This window comes from Epinephelus fuscoguttatus, linkage group LG4 (genome assembly GCF_011397635.1).
Source record: "Epinephelus fuscoguttatus linkage group LG4, E.fuscoguttatus.final_Chr_v1".
In the NCBI taxonomy this organism is placed as follows: domain Eukaryota; kingdom Metazoa; phylum Chordata; class Actinopteri; order Perciformes; family Serranidae; genus Epinephelus; species Epinephelus fuscoguttatus.
The window spans coordinates 46,668,924-46,690,762 of NC_064755.1; the positions used below are offsets into that span (position 1 = coordinate 46,668,924).

The following is a 21,839-nucleotide window of genomic DNA, read 5'->3' on the forward strand; positions in this document are numbered from 1 at the left end:
CGTGGCTCATCACATAAAGGTGTAGAACATCTCAAGGGTTTCACCCATCACCACGCAACTTTGTAGGCATATGAGCACACATAATCTGAGGGGACCCCTCCATTATTGAGCCCATCAAACAAAATGGGGGCGCTAGAGAGCTCATTTCTTATCTAGGCCTAACCGCCATATGGATTTTTACTAAACTTGGTAGATATGTAGAACAGGACGCCTCAAGGTGACTGGAGAAATTTAACTCTAATTGGCAACTGGGTGGCGCTATAACAACAGAAAAATGCTTCAAAATGGCTAAAATGCGACCGATCGCTGTGGCTCCCCCTGTGGACCAATGTTGGTGTTGTTTCTAATGTTTGGTATGACTAAGTCATGGTATGGTATGCTGTACATAATCACGGAAACTGTCAGTGTGTCATTCTGTCAGTCAGTCATTCTGTCTGTCCCACGTTTTTCTACTCACTGACGTGGTCAATCTATGTGAAACTGCACATAGGCATTGAGGACTGGCATAGGTAGAAGGGGACACAGCTACCAATGGCTATGGACTGGTTTATTTTATATTTAAGTCTCAGTGTTTCAGTGTGTGTGTGTGTGTGTTCTATCACACTTTATTAATCAGGTCATATTTAACTTTTCTGAGATCTTTACTTTATTAAGAGATCTGGTTTATTTCTGTCCTCAGTCCTCCACTGCTCAAACTGTTCCACCTGGAGACAGGTCAGATCATTTCCTGCTCACAGACACATCCTGTGTGACGGGCTGCACCACACTGAGTTTTAAAAAGACCAAAAACCAACAGGTCTGACATTATTAACAGTAACAGAAGTCATCTAATATTATTTTTCTTTGCCTGTCTCTGATGTCACTTCCCTTATAACACACTGTCATCACTCCCACGGCTCCTTCAGTCTCTGAAATCTTTTCAAACACCTGTGTTGCTGTTTCAATTCATTTCTACTTTAAATGTTCGAGATATGTTTTAAATCCACATGTTGCAGACTGCAGTGACCCTGAGGTGACTCACTGACCCCAGACTGTATATCTAATGAGCCTCAATCAGTGACACAAATTTACTGCACTTAAATGACCTATTACCACCCCATGGTTGTGACTCCGCCCACCAGTCCACCCTGTGGTTGTATGACTCCGCCCACCAGTCCACCCTGTGGTCGTATGACTCCGCCCACCAGTCCAGTGTCTCTGACAGTCTCCATCCATGTCAGTGAAAACATGGATGCTTCACACACAGAAGATCTATACAATCAGCAGTTTCAAGATTAGAGTCACCAATTCAGTATCTGACCAAATGTCTCCCCTTCTGTTCCTGAGATATGACGTTAAAACATGATGATGTCACAGTCAAGCTGACCTTTGACCACCAAATTCTCATCTTAACTAATTCCCTCGCAGTAAGGATGATGGACGTTCATACATCAACCTGAGCACATGATACTTCCTGTCATAGCTAACGCCGGCATTAAGGCATAAAAATACATGTGACAATCCTGCTGACACATTTACTGAGCAGAACTGCAGCACATAATTTAATCAGACATGACGAACATGATGTTTCCATTTATACAGTTTATTTTTGCAAAAACACACTGACAGGAACGTTATGCCATCAGCACGCAGGCTCCTCCCACTGCCTTGATCTTCTCCTCGGCCCGTCGGCTGAAGAACTTGGCCTTGACGATCACAGGCTGTTTGGGCAGTTTGCCTTTGCCCAGGACTTTGTAGTAACCCTGGAACATGAGAACAACGTTAGAGCAACCAGATAACAGCCAGCATTTTATCTGACAACATTCTGTAAACCGTTTCAACAGGTAAACAGCCCATAATAAACTGCTGTGAACTAAATTAATTTAACTGGCATGTGAGAAACACATTACAGAGACTAGGAGAAATTTAATTTGGTCACAAAACCACTGAGGCAGTAAATTTGTGGATGTTTGGATTTTCACACCAAATCTCCCCTGTGTCGGCCATGACAGTCAAACAACTCTAAATCCAGTTTGGTCCACAGGATCCTTTTAGGGTGGAGGGTGCGAGTTAAATAAAACAGGTGGATTAACTTTACAAATTAACTTAACAAAAGGCCAAAAAGTTCCCACACTGCTGACTGGTGTGTTCAGGTTTGGTCTGATTAACATTACATTCAGTTCCTCACAAATATTTTCCATCTACTGAGGCTGTCACTGGACAGTTTTCATGCGTACACGACAGAGACTGGACGTTTATGAGGTGGTTCTGGTCTCAGCGTCAGACCTGGTTCATCCCTGATGATGGTGTGTGTCAACACTGAAATATCTCACACTGAACAAAGCTTACTGGGAAATAGGCTGAACACAGTTGTGCACCGGGCCGATACCAGCAGGTAACCCACAAAAAGCTGTGTCATCGGTAAAAGTGGTACGGCTTTGACTGTGACATAATGATGGGTACGGGTTGGTTCTGGTACTGAGCTTTATGGGTGTGGGTTCTAAGAAATGGACCTGTGCAGGACTCTGGGTTGAAGCCAAAGATTAGGAAACGGACACTGATTTGATCAGAATCAGTTTTGTTATCACGGAGCAAATCTGCCAGCTGCACTGTGACGACAGGACCTCAGATACTGGCTACGGTTACATGATGGCTTCTCATTCAGAATGAAATAAATCTGAATGAAATCATTCTGAATTAAAGTCTTTCCAGGTAGTTTACATGGGAAATATTCATTCTGAATGAGGGTTTACACAGAGATCAGTTTAATCGCCTTTATTCAGGTCTGTGCAAGGTTTGGGGCAGGGAAGGTTTCTGATTGGACAGGGGGCGGGGCGGATGTTACATGTTTACGTTTACTGGAAGAAAACACTGTAGTCCTCACTCCGGATAACAAGATGCTTGACGACGCCGTTCTTAGTGCCTTTATCGGGCTTGTTTTGCTGATATTCTTGAAGCAGCAGTACGACAACAACCTTGTTCTGCTTATGCTTCGTCTGTTGAGGAGGAGAAGGGAGGTAGAAGGTCGAAGAAGGGAGGTAGAAGACCGTGCTGTGGAGAATGGAAACCGGTGAGTGCAACGAGTCCGACTGCTCTATCTCAGCCCGTTGCTATGCACGCTATATACGTCATGGTGCCAGAAGGGCAAGGAAACGAGCATGTGCAGAAAGACCTGAATGAACTTAAAGAGGAATGAGTGTATACATGCACACAAAATTGTTTCATTCGGAATGACAAACAGAATAAACCACCCCCTTTAATCGGATTTAATTTTCAATCGGAACGACCACTTTTTTTTTAATCGGAATGGCCTTTCATTCCGAATGAAAGTGGAATTAAACTGTCCATGTAAACGTAGTGATTGATAGCTGTTGAGAAATAGTTCTAATGAGGACGCTACGAACAGCTAAAATTAAACATCTTGTTTTTTCCTACAGTCTTTAACGACCCCAGATACAGAGACAGCACTGTCTCAAAGTCATCTGAAGGTTTTTATCCTCACTGCTAAAACCTCCAGATTAAATATTGTCTTTTACTTTTAGTCTTTAAACTACGCTGATGTTCAGTCTTAAGAAAAACACTGAGCACATCGTCGTGTTCTGATGTCACGACGAGCAGAGTCTCAGATGTTCAGTCTCTGACTGACCCAACACGCCAACAGTCAGTGCGTTTACATGGACAGTTTAATTCCCTTTTCATTCTGAATGAAAGTTCATTCCTATGAAAAGTGATCTTGTAAACACCTAATTCAGAATGAAAATGGCCAATGTGATTGAAAATTCAATCCGGTGTAAGGGGCTGGAATATTCCGTTTCTAATTCCCAATGAAAGAATTTCTCACACTTGTATACACTCATTCCTCTTTAAGTTCATTCTGGTCTTTCTGCGCATGCTCGTTTCCTTGCCCTTCTGGCGCCATGACGTATATAGCGCGCAAACGGCGTCGTCAAGCATCTTGTTATCCGGAGCGAGGACTACAGTGTTTTCTTCTGGTAAACGTAAACATGTAACATCCGCCCCGCCCCCTATCCAATCAGAAACCTTCCCTGCCCCAAACCTTGTGTTGACCTGAATAACGGCGACTAAACTGATCTCCGTGTAAACCCTCATTCAGAATGAATATTTCTCATGTAAACTACCTGGAAAGACTTTAATTCAGAATGATTTCATTCAGATTTATTTCATTCTGAAAGAGAAGCCATCATGGAACTGTAGCCACTGTTCTAACAGATGAAAACTGAACATATTGTTGATGATCAAACTGTTGGTGGATACTCACAGCGCGCACAGCATCGATGATGGGTGCGGGTCCATCGGGCTTCTTGCCGTAGTTGAGCCTGGTCTGCTCGCTCACCAGCGTCCACAGCTTGTCCAGGTTGATGGTGGGGCAGTGGGCCGTGTTTCTCTTCAGGTGGTAATGTCTCATACCCACCTTACCGAAGTACCCCGGATGGCTGAGGACACACAGAAACAAAAGGTCAACTGTTGATCTACACGTCTCTGAGACATCAGATAAAGAAAAGCACTGGCTGTGTTTGGCAGCTTTGTGTCTGTTGGTACTGTGGAGAGTGATAAATTATTCTGAGGCGCCGTGATGCTCTGCAGATCAGACAATATGAACACGAGTCGTCAGATTCATGTGCTGAGCTTATTCAAAGCAAACCCTTCTTTGAAAAACCAAAGAAATCATTTATCTTTTTGAACGACCACTAAGTTTTGTGAAACATAACAAGCTGCAAGATCACACTGAAAGATTCTGTATTCATGCGCAAACACAAGATTAATTCTACTATCTGTGTTTAGGTGACAAAACTGCTTAAAATGTCAATACACGTCTAAACACATCACTTTCCATAGTGTGCATCATGTTTCTAAAAACAGTGACAATTTGATGTGACCACTGACTCAGAGTTACAACAGTAAACCAGTTACAAGGCACACTGATATTAAAGTTGACAGTAATAACTCCATGTTCATTTACTCATCTATGATACTGGAGCAAAAAATGTAACTGGACAGAAAATCTCTCCTTTATTTGAGTTGTTTTCTAACTTTACACAAACCATTAACAAAACTGTTTCAAGTTTCATTTATCACAAAACGTTTGTTCAACCAGCAAAAACCTTCTGTTACTGTGATGACATCGTGATAGTTTGAGACGGTTAGCATACTGTGAAAATCTCACACTGTTACAGCCTCTGCATCAGTGAGGTCGTGGTGTATCAGTGTGTAACTGTCCATGTGGCTGACTGGTCTACACAGAGCCAGTCGGTGAATAGGACCAGTCTTCACTCTGAGAGGACTCTAGCACACCAAGACAACGAGTCATGTCAAGATGAGACTCTAGTCTCTGGAACAACATTCATCTCAACAGCTGACTGAACAGGTTCAAACACATCTGTGCATCGCGTCACTCTAATGACAGAAGTTACAGCTGACTGATGAATCTACAGTTTACATATGTAATAAAGGTTTAGTTCATAGGCTCATGTTCCTAAACTATGTAGCTGAACCGTCACCAGACCTCTTCAGACCATCTGTCAGCAGTAACATCTTCCTCACAGTGATATTTCTCCTCACACGTCCAACAGGTCGCGGTCTGAACCTCTAACTCGGCTCCAACACGTCACTGTGTCATGCAGCACTTACTATTTATCGAAGTTGATTCTGTGGTGATGCATACCACCAGCATTACCACGACCTCCAGGATGCTTCCTGTGTTTACCTGTGAGCAGAGGACATGTTAGAGTTACTCAGGTGTGACTGAACCACAGAGAGCACCTTCACTACAGGTCAACACTCACCAATGCGACCATGTCCGTGACTGACGTGTCCTCGGAGCTTCCTGGTCTTGGTCTTCTTGGTAGGCTGTCAGTGTAGACATTAGATACCGATTAGACAACCTAACAATCATCATCATCATCATCATCATGGTCCCATCACAGCATGCAGAACTAACACTAGCGGAGATGCTAAAGTAGCTAAATAACCCGACGGTGTTTGAGTGAATCAACAGTTTCTGCAGCCTGTAAACTCTGACCACGTCTCTCTCTCTCTCACACACTCACACACACACACACACACACACACAGATGGTCACACGGTAACATACAACGCTAACACCTTCACCCTGCCGCTCACTGACTGACTGCTCTCATGCCGTGTAGCATCCAGTGAAGCTAATGCTAACTCAGCTGCGTTTACCGGCAGCTCACAGCTAACCGGACAGTTAGCACGGTGCTCCCGGTAACGTTAATACATTAACACCGGGACCACCGCGGTCACACTCACACAGACTGTTCACAGGTTTAATGCCTGCTGTTCAAACCTCAGAGCGAAGTGTGTTAGCTGGCGGCTCCAGCGGAGGGCCGTGCACAGCTCCGTCACTGTTAACCGATCTCTAACTCACGTTATATTAATACACTACGGTTAAAATCCTCCGGTCAGTAACGTCAGGAGTTTGATGTACTGTTAGCCGCCATCAGATGATGGTTTACTGTCACAATAAACAAGGATGGACACAGATTTAACAACATCTCAGAGCACAGGGTTTCATCACAGCACCTACCATCTTGGAGGCTAGTTGAAAGAGGAACGGGATTTGGAAACCTCGCGGTTTTGTGCGAGACTTGGGTGGCGCTAACTCAGTGCGGAGAAAGTCACAGCGCCGCCCAGCGGTGGATGAATTACATTCACAATTCAGCCGCCTGCAGCAGCGGAGGGGTCTAAGTACATTTACTCAGTGGTGGAAAGTAACTAAGTACATTTACTCAGTGGTGGAAAGTAACTAAGTACATTTACTCAAGTGCTTTACCTAAGTACAGCTTTGAGGTTTTTGCTTCATTTGAGTTACTACTTTTACACACTGGGAACAAATGTCATAAAGTTATCATAAAGTTTAAGTTACTTTGCTGAGTCACATCCTCCGTACTGAATATAGGCTGCTATTAACATAATATTATTATCATAGTAATTTATGGAGTAAGATACCTGCCTGTCCATAAAGTAGATGAAATTAGCTCCACCTTCACCTGCTGCACATCAGTGATGAAAAACATTCATCAGTAATTATGAAACAATAATCATGAGAAGGTTTGTTTTGAAATGTAATAGATTACTCTGTTTAAAATGTAATGACTAATGTAACTATTTTAATTACTTTGTTTTAAATGGCAATAAAGCTAAAAAGTCCTAAAAATGTAATTATAAAATATTATATAAATATTACTAAAATTAGAAACAATTAATATTAATATAAATCTCTTTTTCCACCTCGTGTTTATTTGGGGTTTTTTTTTTAATTTCTTTTAGATATTTTATTGTTGTAATGTCTGCTTCTTTACTTGTGATTATTTCTGTGCTGTTTTAAATCTGCTCTGTGAAACACTTTGGGCTCCATGATTGTATGAAATGTGCTGTATGAATAACGTTTGATTTTATTTGATGAAAATATTTGATGAAAATGCACTGTACTTTATACTGAAATAAAATATTCATATGTAAGCCCTCTGTAATCACCAGCACTCTGACTGCTAACTGTAGTTTAATTACATTTGTTTTATAATTTATTTATGTAATTCTGTTACATGTAACTAGTTACTCCTTCACACTGCAGATATAAATGGCTCTGAAATGATGGATCCTGTGTAATGAGTAATTTTACTTTTGGTACTTGCGGTAGGCCTACTTTGGAATGTGCCTTCATGCTGTTTTGTGATTTTTACTTCAGTGAAGTTTTGAGTGCAGAACTTGTTATTACAGAGTCTAAGTACTCAGAGTACACAGAGTAGACCAAGTACTCAGAGTACACAGTACACAGAGTAGACCAAGTGCTCAGAGTACACAGAGTAGACCAAGTGCTCAGAGTACACAGCGTAGACCAAGTGCGCAGAGTACACAGAGTAGACCAAGTACTCAGAGTACACAGTACACAGAGTAGACCAAGTACTCAGAGTACACAGTACACAGAGTAGACCAAGTGCTCAGAGTACACAGCGTAGACCAAGTGCGCAGAGTACACAGTACACAGAGTAGACCAAGTGCTCAGAGTACACAGAGTAGACCAAGTGCTCAGAGTACACAGTACACAGAGTAGGCCTACACACAGAGTACTCAGAGTAGACCAAGTGCTCAGAGTACACAGAGTAGACCAAGTACTCAGAGTACACAGTACACAGAGTAGACCAAGTGCTCAGAGTACACAGTACACAGAGTAGACCAAGTGCTCAGAGTACACAGCGTAGACCAAGTGCGCAGAGTACACAGTACACAGAGTAGGCCTACACACAGAGTACTCAGAGTAGACCAAGTACTCAGAGTACACAGTACACAGAGTAGACCAAGTGCTCAGAGTACACAGTACACAGAGTAGACCAAGTGCTCAGAGTACTCAGAGTAGACCAAGTGCTCAGAGTACACAGTACACAGAGTAGGCCTACACACAGAGTACTCAGAGTAGACCAAGTACTCAGAGTACACAGTACACAGAGTAGGCCTACACACAGAGTACTCAGAGTAGACCAAGTACTCAGAGTACACAGTACACAGAGTAGACCAAGTACTCAGAGTACACAGTACACAGAGTAGACCAAGTACTCAGAGTACACAGTACACAGAGTAGACCAAGTGCTCAGAGTACACAGTACACAGAGTAGACCAAGTACTCAGAGTACACAGTACACAGAGTAGGCCTACACACAGAGTACAGTGTGGTGCTGCTACTTTATTTAAACAAATGATCAGAGTACTTCTTTCACCTCTGTGTAACATCTGCATCATTCAGATGATTTTTAAATTAATGTCTTTGTTGAAAACATTTATTTTTTACTGCCCCTAATAACAGATTCATGACTTCTACATCATTAAAGAAAGAGGGATGAAAATACATGGAATAAATTTTATTCCATAGTTTTGAACCTGTGAAAATTTGATGCGTAACTGTAAAAAAAAAAAAAATGTGACTGTAAAAAGTTGATTCACAACTGCAAAATATTTTCATAATTGTGCAAATCTTTTTAATTTGTTAACGAAATGTCATGCACAGCTACGGATCTCTGTAGGCTACACATTCAAAAATAAAATGCATTAGTTCAAATATTTTTTTTACAAATTCACGGATTTGAATGCAAGTATACAAAACTTTTTCACACAGTTATGAAACTGTCAGAGCCTGAGTCTCTGCAGACAAACACACCACACACAGAGTGAGTCACAGAGGTGACTGTCAGGGGTCGCTGCTGTAACACTGCTGCAGAGTTTATCTTTAAGTAACTTTAACCATGCAGGACTTTTCCACCTGTTGCACAGTGTGGTGTTAGAATCAGATGAGAAAGCCGTTAATGTTGTTGTATTGTGCAGATAACAATGAAATTAGGAGTGCTGCTTCTGGCTGGTGCATAAGAGTTAGAAAAAGGCACATTAAGAGTTAAGGCTCATTTACATGCAGTTGGTCTGTTATTCAAATCTTGAGTCAGTTTCATAGCCGGCAGCCTGCATCCTCATTGGTCAGAAACACTGTGAGTAAAAAAAAAAAACTGTTTGTCTGTCCAACTGAAGGAAAGATAAACTTCCTCATGTGGACTCAGCTCCATCACACCGTCCACCAGGTCACTGACAGACAGACTTCAGGGTCTGATGCTTCATGGCTGCAGTTTGTCCTCCATGCTTTCAGCGTGTAATCCCTCGGTGCGTCACGTGATCAGTCCAGGCGTTAAAGGAAACACTTGCTGTGCAGATCTGAAACATCACGAGAATCAGCTCTCCACCAATCACGTCGTCCCTGTCCCCCCGATACTGGACCACGGCGCCATCCCTCTCGTCCTCCGCTCACACTCACCTCTCTGCTCTCTGCAGCAGACATCTTGGTTTTTACCTGCTGACATCACACTCAGGTAAGATTCAGTTATAATGCAGCTTTAACCTGAGTCCTGTATCTTGTTCATGCTGTGTTGATCATCGTTATGGACTCAGTGTCTCTGTTCTGTACCTTCTGTCATCCTTCGTTCACCTGTAGAGTCGTCCTCCAGAGGCGGGCCACCCTGTTGCCCAGGGTAACCAGGTGTAGAGTACAGCAGGCTCTGGAGGCTGTGTCATCAGAGACTGGTTCAAATCCAGAAACCACAGCAGAGGAGCCGAGGATCCCGACACAACATGTAATACAGACACACACAGAGCGACAGAGTAACGATGGAGCAGAAGGTTTTCACAGCAGCTGAAGGAAGCTTACTGTGTTCAGGAAGAGAGCAGCTTCAACTTCCTGTCTGATGAGAATGACTCTAAATCTCTGTCTTGTTTCAAACAGGTCTGCAGGTCTGGATTCAGTGAGATGGAGTCAGATCAGTCCTGCAACAGAGACACCAGAGCAGCTCCGCCTTCACCTGAGAAACATCAGCCTGGAAGAAACATGACAGCTTTACTGAAGAGAATCAGGTAAGAATAAGGAACACTGAGAACACGTTCACCTGAGAACATAACATTTGGGAAAAAGTGTCAGCGGTCTGAGCTCGACTCAGGCTGGCTGATGGTGTCACCTGACACTCAGCTGGTCAAATGGCCAGCGGCTGGTTTTAAAGCACGTCACCTTCATCACTACAACAAATGCAGCTGTAGCCAGTATCTCACTGTCACTATCCTCATCAGATTTTAAGAAGCTACAAATTATATTCAGCCACAAAATAAGTCTGAAAAGCTGCAAATCAGAACGAAGCACAGAGAGTTGTTGACTAGAGATGATACGCCGTCTCATGGTGGTCACTTCCTGTCAACCAGCAGCTTTTTACAGCGTTCCAGAACAGAGCATTGACAGTAGTTGTTTGTCTCAACTCGTCTCATCATCAATCTTTGGTCTGAACTGGACTTGGTTCATGAGAAGTGAAACCACTTCAGCTTAGAAGTCCCATCATCCGACTCAGAGTAAGATAAAGGAACTCGTCTCTGCAGTCACGTCTGATTATTGGAGGACCTGTCTGTAAAAGCAAACCCAGAGTTCTGACCAGACTCTCCACATAACAGTGATTTGACCTCTCCAACCACCACCCAACACATTCACCCCTTTTCAATAAGAACTGGAGACAGTTAGCTGGGCGACAGTTTGCAGTGACAGGTTTCTTGGCTGTAGACTCTACAGGCACCTCTGATTTTGATATGTTAATTAAGCCTTTGCTAAGTCCTGTCACTGTCATTTCTGCATGACGTTTATGTGTAGACACCCAATGTAATCAAACATGTTTGGGCTCCATGTGCAGCTGTGTCAGGCATGTGACTCCTCTTAAAACCATGAATGATTGGTTCTGAATTATTGTTTTGATTCATCAAACAGGAAGTGACAGGTTGATCAGTGAGCGTTAAAGGTGTTGGTGGGTTTTCATTTCAAACTTTAGCGAGAGCCAGGCTCGCTGTTTCCTGTTTCCAGTCTTAACGCTAAGCTAAGCTAATCACTGCTAAACTCCAGCTCTGAGAAGAAAGAATACATTAATAAAATAAAATAAAATAAAGAGATATAAAATATTTCTCCTCTGATCAAACCTTCATTTATTCCCCAGGATTCACCCGGAGGCCCAGAGGATTCTGGGTAACTCCTTCATACCTGTGGTGACCCTGGAGCGTCTGAACCTCCGGTCTGTGTGGTTATCATGTCTGCAGCCTGTGGTCTCTCTGGTGAGACTGCCATGTCAAACACGAGACAAACTCCATGACCTCACTTCCTGTGTGGATCGACCTCAGCAGGTACAGAGATGAACGTCTGCACATGTTTAACTTTCACCTTTAACATGTGCTCATCTTCATCATCACCTTCCTCTCTGTCTGCAGAACGGATTCAGTCACCACGAGGACAACACTTCATCACCTCAGTCTGATCTCAGCCAATCAGAGCTCACCTTGACCTCGTGGACCGAACCGATCTGTCCTGACAGCTCGCCCTCTGAAGAACCAGAGCAGGACTCAGGCTTCGACTGCGACTCGAATCCAGATCAGACCTACATCCTGTTTGACTCTGACGAGTGGGACCCTGTTGGGAAAACTGAGACTTTTTATCTGGATCCAGATCCTGAACAGACCATGGTGATCCAGCTGGATCCAGAACCAGACGCAGACCAAGCGGATCCACCTCTGCAGCTGGAGGATGAGATGAAATGTGAAGTGGTTCAAATGGACGACGGTGAAGATCAGAAACCTGATCTCTATAGCTCTCAGGTCAAGCAGGAGGTAGAAGAGGAGGAAGAGGAGGAGGAGGAGGAGGTAGAAGAGGAGGAGGGGGAGTCCCTGCAGAGGCCTGGACCTGGATCAGAGACTGGGGAGCTGGAGGATGAAACCAAATGTGAAGTAGTTCAGATGGACGATGGTGAAGATCAGAAACCTGATCTCTACAGCTCTCAGGTCAAGCAGGAGGTAGAGAAGGAGGAGGAGGAGGTAGAGGAGGAGTCGTCATCCCTGCAGAGGCCTGGTCCTGGATCAGGGACTGAGGAGATGGAGAGTGAAGATTTCTGTGCTGTTTGTCTGAACGGAGGAGATCTGCTCTGCTGCGACCGCTGTCCCAAAGTTTACCACCTGTCCTGTCACATTCCTCCGCTCATCAGCTTCCCCCTGTAAGTGCTGCACAGACACACTCATCATACCTCACCTTCATCAGCTTCCCCCTGTAAGTGCTGCACAGACACACTCATCATACCTCACCTTCATCAGCTTCCCCCTGTAAGTGCTGTACAGACACACTCATCATACCTCACCTTCATCAGCTTCCCCCTGTAAGTGCTGCACAGACACACTCATCATACCTCACCTTCATCAGCTGCACACAGTCAGTGTCCTCACTGAGACGATTTCACTGTGTTTTGGAACAGCAGAGTTCAGTGGAGATAAAATAACATCCTCATTAAAGAATACAGAGCAAGTTCCAGATGCATCTCTCTGTGTAAAGATATATATTTAATGTGACGGAGGTGCTGTGTGTCGTGCAGAGGTGACTGGGCGTGTACGCTGTGCAGAGGTGATCAGGAGCCTGTGGAGACGTACGACTGTGAGAACAAACCGTCCTGTGGAGGAGTCAAAGCTCCGTACACACTGTCCAATCAGGACCAGAGGGTGAGCTGACGCTGTCTGACCTCCGTCACATGTTTAATGTTCACTTCTTTATTTTAATTCAACATAAAGAGAAGAAGAAAATCAGTTTGTGGGAAAACAGTCATAAACTCACTCAGTGTAACGACAGGTATCAATAATTCAAAGTTTGATCATGAAGCAGGAAAATTATTTTAATTTATTCTGTCTCTGACAGTGAAGTGATGGTTTTCAGTGACTATATGTCTGTCTGTGTGTCTGTGTGTCTGTCTGTGTGTCTGTGTGTCTGTCTGTGTGCCTGTGTGTCTGTGTGCCTGTGTGTCTGTCTGTTTCCTGTACAGAGGTGTGAGAAGCTGACCATTCTGCTGTACTGTCACACCCTCAGCGCTCCGTTCCATGAACCCGTCAGCGTCCTGGTCAGTCCAACAGATTCACATTAAAGACACGTCACACTGACACAGCTGAAAAACATTCATCAGAGCAAAGCTGAAAGAATCAGTTGTCATGATAATTACACGTCTCTTAGGAACACATCTACTTTTCACTATCCCAGCATGAAACGTGACGATGTCTCGATAAAAAACAAACACTTTTTCGTGGCCCTGTCCCTGCTGGAAACACAGTGACAGGCTGCAACAACATAACAACGTTTGGTGCCTTCACTGCCGCCCGGAGGCGCAGTGAAGACTCAATAAAAACAGCTGACTATGTAGTTAGTTGGTGTTGAACAGTGTCTGCAGCTTGGCAGGCGTCTCTCAGGTGTCTCACTGTCCACCATCCCCTCCACCTGCCGATGACACAGTCAGCTCAGATACTGCCTCACTTTAGAAACACTGATATGATTCATATGAAATGTGTAAATGTATCTGTGATTTGCAGAAATGATGCCAACGTCTTCTTCTGGTGCCACATGTATAAAATATAAAATAAATATGATATAAATGTTCAATGTTCATCAATAACTGAATGTAAAGAGTCGTGTACATGATAAATGTTTTGTTTTTATCTTCTACATCTTTTCATTTTACTGTAAATCCAAAGGAACTTATTAAAATGTTTTAGTAATAACAAAGACCTCATTTAAACCCGTGAGGCTCAAAGTGAAACAGTGTGTTTAAAGGGTTAAATCAACCTGTCTGAGACGTGTCGTCCTCGACATGTCACATGTTCCACTTTTCTGTCATAACAACATGATGAAATGAAAACAGTCTCTCCCTCACTGATCTAATAACCTCTGTGAATTCAGGCCAGAAATTACTACCAGATCATCAAGAGGCCCATCGACCTGTCGCTGATCCGCAGGAAACTGGACAAGAGCAACACGCTGCACTACTTCACCGCTGAGCAGTTTGTTGATGACGTCCTGCTGATGTTTAAAAACTGCGCTACCTTCAATTACGTGAGTGGATTTCACCGCTTTAATTTAATTACTGAGTGTAATTAAATGATTTCTGCTGCGTGGGGATCAGATCCACATGTGGCAGAGGACTGAGACACTTTTTGGTTTCATCATGTCGGACAGTCAGGGACAGACAGGGACGATCAGGGACAGACAGGGACAGTCAGGGACAGACATGGACGATCAGTCAGGGACGGACAGGGAGTTTCCGTCTGACAGGAGGTCTCAGGTGACGTCTAACAAGTCACAGCAGCAGCTGTGTGAGGACGATCTTAGACACAGTGATACTTATTGAGCTAAATGCTAACGCTCACTGTGACACTGTGAAAATCAGTGGGTTGCACAAAAACCTTAAGTTAAGATTTTCTTTTAAGTCCAGGTTAAGGCTTTCTTCCAAGTTATCTTGGTCTCATGCTAAATAAATCCCTAAAGTTAGTTAAACCAGTGCACAGAAGTCTAAGGTCTCACAAGCTTTGAGGCAGATGTCATTAGATTTCAGATATCTGGACATAAATAAACCTACAAAATAAAAGTTGACTCTGATGAGACGTCAGAGGATCACCAACATCAGACGGAGTCGTCATCTGCAGTTTAAAACTCTCAAAGCTCATTAACGCCACATCAGCAGTCTGATCTTTGTCTCGCTCCTCACAGAGAGCTGCAGTGATGCAGTCCGACCCTGATTATTGCAGAAAATAAACTCTGTGACTGGTTTTGTTCAGTAAGAAAATCTTCATAGACTAACTTCATGATTATTTTTAAGCCTAAATGCAACCGCCAGCTAGCACTCTCGCCTCACAGCAAGAGGGTTGCCGGTTCGATCCCGGGCGTGGGAGCCCTTCTGTGTGGAGTTTGCATGTTCTCCCTGTGTCAGCGTGGGTTTCCTCCAGGTGCTCCAGCTTCCTCCCACAGTCCAAAGACATGCAGGTTAATTGGTGACTCTAAATTGTCCGTAGGTGTGAATGTGAGTGTGAATGGTTGTCTGTCTCTATGTGTCAGCCCTGTGATAGTCTGGCGACCTGTCCAGGGTGAACCCTGCCTCTCACCCAGTGTCAGCTGGGATAGGCTCCAGCCCCCCTGCGACCCTCAAGAGGATGAAGCGGTTAGAAGATGAAGATGAAGTAACCGCCAGCTAACGTTAGACTAAACTACGCCACAGTCACATGACTTTGATGTCATGTCACTCAGCTTCCAACCTCACTACAATTAAAAAATAATATGAACTGATGAATCTACATGTTGTAAAGTTTGAGTCAGAAAAGTGTGCAGGAGTGTGAGTAGAAACACAACGAGGCCGTGAGGGCGACTTGTGGCCATTGTTAACAACCGTCTTTTTTAAGACAAATAAAAGCTTCTAAATTCACAGTCAGGTATTTACTGGTGTGCTTTATGTCATAGCGAATAAAGAGACTGATCAGTCTGGTGTCAGAAGTTATCTCTGAATTTAAACTAAAAAAACCTCTGAACTTTGTGATTTTATATTTCTGTCCCTCTCCACCGTGCAGCCGGACTCGGAGGTGGCTCAGGCCGGTCGGAGCCTGGAGGTGTTTTTCCTGGACAAACTGAAGGAGATTTTTCCCGACCGGACGTTCCAGTCGGCGAGCCAGGACCGGACGGACAGAGCTCGCCTCCGCTGGCTCAGCAGGAAGAGGAAGGAGAACTACAGGAAGAGGAGATTCGTGTTCAAGGGGAAAAAATATTACCTGTAACTAACACCTGCAGAGACGCTCTGTATGTTGATGCCTTAAAGCTTTTTAATAGAGTTTAAAGTTTATTCTGAAAACAGGAGTTTTGTATGAAGAGAAGGACGTTCAGGGGAACTCATCAGGTTCAGTCATTTTTCATATTTCAGGTAGAAACTTATTTTTAATGGATTGATGCTGTTTAGTTTTTTAGAATAACAAAATTTCAAATGCTAATTTCTCATATTATTTTTGATCTTCTTAAAGATGTGAATTGAAAATGTGAAATGTGAATTAAAGTTTTTCCTGTTTGTCTAACGCATGTTTGAAAAAGTGCAGTTTTAGAAACTTCCTGTACGTTTGTTAATTTGTGACTTTAGTATAAATTAACTGAGGTTAAATCAGGGTCACAGTGCAGGTGTGATGCAGGAATAATATGTGGTGATATGTGAATTCAGACAAACTTGTTTTACACTTTCATAATCTACACATGGACATATTTGTTTTTTAACAAGGTCAAGTTTGTTTTTGCCTTCAGTCACAAAGAATCATTTAATGATATATATGTGAAACTGAATGTAAGAGTATAATTTTAGAGCTTTTTGGAGATTGTTCGCCGTCAATGGTGCACAGACGAACAGAATGAAGATTTCCTCAGATTTGTTAAAACCTGGGGTTCATTAAGAAAAACAACCACCTGGAGCTGGAAACTACCAGAGCTGACACACAGATGGGAGCGGAGGTCGGCCGGACGGATTTTGCTTTACAGATAAAAATATACCAGTGCTTTTGGCTGCGAGTGGTCAGTGATGTCCAACCCACCAAATCATGAAGAACGCAGTGATGACTCAGGGACTGTAGAATAAAATGTAGAGACGCATGGTGCACTGACTCAAGGCTACATACAATGAAGGAGGCTGCATGTGTGCAAGTTTTTTCTTATTTTGAAAATAAAAACCAGTCTTCACTTTAAGCTTCCAGATTGGAGCAGCAATATGTACATGACATGAATGTTTGTAATTTACCCATAAACCCATGTACATGTATCAGGACAGTCTTTCAATGGATTTACAGTCAGAAGTGAAAATGCTAAAATCAAAAGCAACTGTTAGCAAGCTTTTGAAAATACCATAAACTTTGTTTTCTGAAATACAGCTTGCATTATGGAGGAACCATGTGTGTAAACGACAGTGTCGTCTGCATATAAATGTATTTTTGGTTGAATGTTTTTACCAAAGCATTTATAAAAATAGAAAACATAACAGGTCCCAAGATGGAACCCTGGGGGACGCCTTTAGTTATTTCAGGAAATTCTTAATTATGATCTCCTGCATTAACACACTAAGAACGATCTGTGAAATAATTCTGGAGCCAGTGAACAGCCTGAAGACAGAAACCAGCGTTCATCGGCTTGTTCAGGAGAAATCTGTGGTCCGCTGGATCAAATGTCTCAAAGATTCACCAGCAAAGACGCTGTTTTCTGTCCAACAACATCATCTGTCACAGCCACAGCAGCAGTAATGGTGCTGTGTGCACCTCTAAAACCAGACTGAAAATCATTTAAAATATTTATATCAAAGAAACAAAAAAAGTTTTAACTGTAAATTTACCTGAGATTCAAAGACCTTAGCCAAAACCTAAAGTTTGAAAATGGGATGGTGATTGTTGATCTCTGAGGAGTCTCCACCTTTAAGTAAAGAGAGAACAAAGTCAGCTTCCTCAAATTAAAAATATGAGTAACTGATGAAAAGAAAAAGTCCATCGATCAGTCAAACAGAGTGAGAACGAGTACAAAGAAAAACCCACAGTTAGAAAAAGTACAGGCTGTTAGACAACATCTCATTCACCAGTTCAACCTTCAGAGACTCTGAAGACGTTCAGACTCAGACGTCTTTATTAATCTGGACATCAGGAGCAGTTGTTTGAACAACTTGCACACAGACTGTAACACACAGTAACATGGAGACACATAAATACATGTGTAATAAAAAATAAGTTCAGTGAACAAAGGGATCTGCTGTATAAATGATAAAATGAGTTAATAGACAATCATCGATAAAAGAGATAAAGAATAAATATTAACAGTAATTTTAAAGGACAGAGGGAATAAAAGATTTTGAGTTAGTTTTATGAGCAGGTGAAACATGACGACAGCCTGGCGGCAGCAGAGACACTTCACCTGTCAGAAGCGTGTGTTATGTCGGCTGTGTGGTGTCAAAGTTCTGAAGTGAACGACGCTCACACTGATCAGTCTCTCTGAGAAACACTCAGACGTTGTTGCTTTGTTTCACTCATTCACTGCAGGCGTGTTTGGTTACATTGGGAAAGTCCCGATCCTCCTCCTGCCACCTCCCGATCCTCCTCCCAATCCACCTCCTGCCACCTCCCGATCCTCCTCCCGATCCACCTCCTGCCACCTCCCGATCCTCCTCCTGCCACCTCCCGATCCTCCTCCTGATCCTCCTCCTGCCACCTCCCGATCCACCTCCTGCCACCTCCCGATCCACCTCCAGATCCACCTCCTGCCACCTCCAGATCCACCTCCCGATCCACCTCCTGCCACCTCCAGATCCACCTCCCGATCCACCTCCTGCCACCTCCTGATCCTCCTCCTGCCACCTCCAGATCCACCTCCTGATCCACCTCCTGCCACCTCCAGATCCACCTCCCGATCCACCTCCTGCCACCTCCAGATCCACCTCCTGATCCACCTCCTGCCACCTCCCGATCCACCTCCTGCCACCTCCAGATCCACCTCCCGATCCTCCTCCTGCCACCTCCAGATCCACCTCCCGATCCACCTCCTGCCACCTCCAGATCCACCTCCTGCCACCTCCAGATCCACCTCCCGATCCTCCTCCTGCCACCTCCAGATCCACCTCCCGATCCTCCTCCTGCCACCTCCAGATCCACCTCCTGCCACCTCCCGATCCACCTCCTGCCACCTCCAGATCCACCTCCCGATCCTCCTCCTGCCACCTCCAGATCCACCTCCCGATCCTCCTCCTGCCACCTCCCGATCCTCCTCCTGCCACCTCCAGATCCACCTCCCGATCCTCCTCCTGCCACCTCCTGCTCGTCTGATTTAATGCTCTTTTTTTAATCGTTAGAAAAGATGAACTATTCAGAGAGACAGTTTGTACTAAAGATGGCAGCCGGTCACTCTCACCTCTGTGGACCCGTCTGATTCTGACTGTGTCTGAATACTCAGATGTTAAATATCCCGACTGTCTTCTCCTCTCCTCTTTCTCCCTTTAATCAAATGTAGTTTGTATTTATTTGTTATTTTTAATTACTGTTCAGGTTCTTGATGTTCCTAATAAAGTTCTGAGCTGAATTCTTTTAGGGTTGTTGTTTGCTGTTCCTGACTCGTCCACCAGGGGGCGAGCTCGTATCTCAGAGTTTGAAGCTTTTAGATTTTTTTTTCATTAAAGATTTGAAATCACAGTGATTTTAAAGCACCACAGCTTTTTCTTTTACTGATATGACAATAAATGAAACACAGTGATGTCTCTGCTCTCAGTCTGCAGACGGTGGTTTTGTCTCTCAGTCCTGCTCAGACGGACAAAATGAAGACAGAGTGAGACAATAAATTACTTTAAATATGAAACACTTTGATTCAGACCTTCTGTGTTGTTTTATTGTCGCTGCTGGAGTTTTGTGTCTTTGTGTCACCGCCGGGTGTGTCTCAGTGTGTCTCAGTGTGTCTCAGTGTGTCTCAGTGTGTCTGTGTGTCTCAGTGTGTCTCAGTGTGTCTGTGTGTCTCTGTGTGTCTCAGTGTGTCTCAGTGTGTCTGTGTGTCTCAGTGTGTCTCTGTGTGTCTCTGTGTGTCTCTGTGTGTCTCAGTGTGTCTCTGTGTGTCTCTGTGTGTCTCAGTGTGTCTCAGTGTGTCTCTGTGTGTCTTTGTGTGTCTCAGTGTGTCTGTGTCTCAGTGTGTCTGTGTGTCTCAGTGTGTCTCTGTGTGTCTCAGTGTGTCTCAGTGTGTCTGTGTGTCTCAGTATGTCTCTGTGTGTCTCAGTGTGTCTGTGTGTCTCAGTATGTCTCTGTGTGTCTCAGTGTGTCTCTGTGTGTCTCAGTGTGTCTCAGTGTGTCTCTGTGTGTCTCTGTGTGTCTCAGTGTGTCTCTGTGTGTCTCTGTGTGTCTCAGTGTGTCTCAGTGTGTCTCTGTGTGTCTTTGTGTGTCTCAGTGTGTCTCTGTGTGTCTTTGTGTGTCTCAGTGTGTCTCTGTGTGTCTTTGTGTGTCTCAGTGTGTCTCTGTGTGTCTCTGTGTGTCTCAATATGTCTCAGTATGTCTCAGTGTGTCTCTGTGTGTCTCAGTGTGTCTCAGTGTGTCTCTGTGTGTCTCTGTGTGTCTCAGTGTGTCTCAGTGTGTCTCAGTATGTCTCAGTGTGTCTCTGTGTGTCTCTGTGTGTCTCAGTGTGTCTCAGTATGTCTCAATATGTCTCAGTATGTCTCAGTGTGTCTCAGTGTGTCTCTGTGTGTCTCTGTGTGTCTCAGTGTGTCTCAGTGTGTCTCTGTGTGTCTCTGTGTGTCTCAGTATGTCTCAGTGTGTCTCAGTGTGTCTCTGTGTGTCTTTGTGTGTCTCAGTGTGTCTCTGTGTGTCTCTGTGTGTCTCAATATGTCTCAGTATGTCTCAGTGTGTCTCTGTGTGTCTCTGTGTGTCTCAGTGTGTCTCTGTGTGTCTCAGTGTGTCTCAATATGTCTCAGTATGTCTCAGTGTGTCTCTGTGTGTCTCTGTGTGTCTTTGTGTGTCTCAGTGTGTCTCAATATGTCTCAGTATGTCTCAGTGTGTCTCAGTGTGTCTCAGTGTGTCTCTGTGTGTCTCAGTGTGTCTCAGTGTGTCTCAGTGTGTCTCTGTGTGTCTCAGTGTGTCTCTGTGTGTCTCTGTGTGTCTCTGTGTGTCTCAGTGTGTCTCTGTGTGTCTCAGTGTGTCTCTGTGTGTCTCTGTGTGTCTCAGTGTGTCTCAGTGTGTCTCTGTGTGTCTCTGTGTGTCTCTGTGTGTCTCAGTGTGTCTCAATATGTCTCAGTGTGTCTCAGTGTGTCTCAGTGTGTCTCTGTGTGTCTTTGTGTGTCTCAGTGTGTCTCTGTGTGTCTCTGTGTGTCTCAGTGTGTCTCAGTGTGTCTCAGTATGTCTCTGTGTGTCTCAGTGTGTCTCAGTGTGTCTCAGTGTGTCTCTGTGTGTCTCTGTGTGTCTCAGTGTGTCTCAGTGTGTCTCTGTGTGTCTCAGTGTGTCTCAGTGTGTCTCTGTGTGTCTTTGTGTGTCTCAGTGTGTCTCTGTGTGTCTCTGTGTGTCTCAATATGTCTCAGTATGTCTCAGTGTGTCTCTGTGTGTCTCTGTGTGTCTCAGTGTGTCTCTGTGTGTCTCAGTGTGTCTCAATATGTCTCAGTATGTCTCAGTGTGTCTCTGTGTGTCTCTGTGTGTCTCAGTGTGTCTCTGTGTGTCTCAGTGTGTCTCAATATGTCTCAGTATGTCTCAGTGTGTCTCAGTGTGTCTCAGTGTGTCTCTGTGTGTCTCAGTGTGTCTCAATATGTCTCAATATGTCTCAGTATGTCTCAGTGTGTCTCTGTGTGTCTCTGTGTGTCTCTGTGTGTCTCAGTGTGTCTCTGTGTGGACACAGAAATTTAGAAAGTCTTTATGAAATGACGCTCGGCTTCTGACCAATCACATGACAACAGAGTAATTTCCACTTCAAGAAACTTTCAAAATAAAACTTCATCACCGGC

General features: G+C 44.0%; 2 protein-coding genes and 1 non-coding gene across 3 annotated transcripts; 1 reads left to right on the forward strand and 2 right to left on the reverse strand.

The window, feature by feature from the left end:
- Positions 1-1,566: 1,566 nt before the first annotated feature.
- rpl27a (ribosomal protein L27a) lies at positions 1,567-6,608 on the reverse strand. Its single transcript, XM_049574855.1, has 5 exons — positions 6,548-6,608; positions 5,784-5,847; positions 5,629-5,704; positions 4,259-4,433; positions 1,567-1,742 (listed from the first exon to the last, which is right to left on the reverse strand). Exons 1-5 carry the CDS (start codon positions 6,548-6,550, stop codon positions 1,614-1,616), a joined length of 447 nt encoding a protein of 148 aa, XP_049430812.1. The 5' UTR covers positions 6,551-6,608; the 3' UTR covers positions 1,567-1,613.
- LOC125888166 (small nucleolar RNA SNORA3/SNORA45 family) lies at positions 5,205-5,333 on the reverse strand. The gene has a single exon (XR_007449299.1). It is a non-coding gene; the product is annotated as a small nucleolar RNA SNORA3/SNORA45 family (small nucleolar RNA).
- A 3,031-nt stretch (positions 6,609-9,639) lies between the features above and the next one.
- On the forward strand, positions 9,640-16,299 carry LOC125887863 (uncharacterized). The gene is made up of 10 exons (XM_049574946.1): positions 9,640-9,869; positions 9,992-10,130; positions 10,280-10,407; positions 11,520-11,703; positions 11,788-12,171; positions 12,217-12,563; positions 12,936-13,059; positions 13,377-13,451; positions 14,282-14,434; positions 15,940-16,299. The coding sequence occupies exons 1-10, from the start codon at positions 9,640-9,642 to the stop codon at positions 16,141-16,143; spliced, it is 1,968 nt and encodes a 655-aa protein (XP_049430903.1). The 3' UTR covers positions 16,144-16,299.
- Positions 16,300-21,839: the final 5,540 nt, after the last annotated feature.

Coding starts and splice junctions, on each gene's coding strand:
- rpl27a (XM_049574855.1), bottom strand. Junction 5,705..5,783: donor TCACGGACATGGTCGCATTG/GTGAGTGTTGAC, acceptor CTCTGCTCACAG/GTAAACACAGGAAGCATCCT. Junction 4,434..5,628: donor AGAATCAACTTCGATAAATA/GTAAGTGCTGCA, acceptor GTGTGTCCTCAG/CCATCCGGGGTACTTCGGTA.
- LOC125887863 (XM_049574946.1), top strand. CDS start 9,640: ATGCTTTCAGCGTGTAATCCCTCGGTGCGTCACGTGATCAGTCCAGGC. Junction 10,131..10,279: donor CGAGGATCCCGACACAACAT/GTAATACAGACA, acceptor TGTTTCAAACAG/GTCTGCAGGTCTGGATTCAG. Junction 11,704..11,787: donor GTGTGGATCGACCTCAGCAG/GTACAGAGATGA, acceptor CTCTGTCTGCAG/AACGGATTCAGTCACCACGA.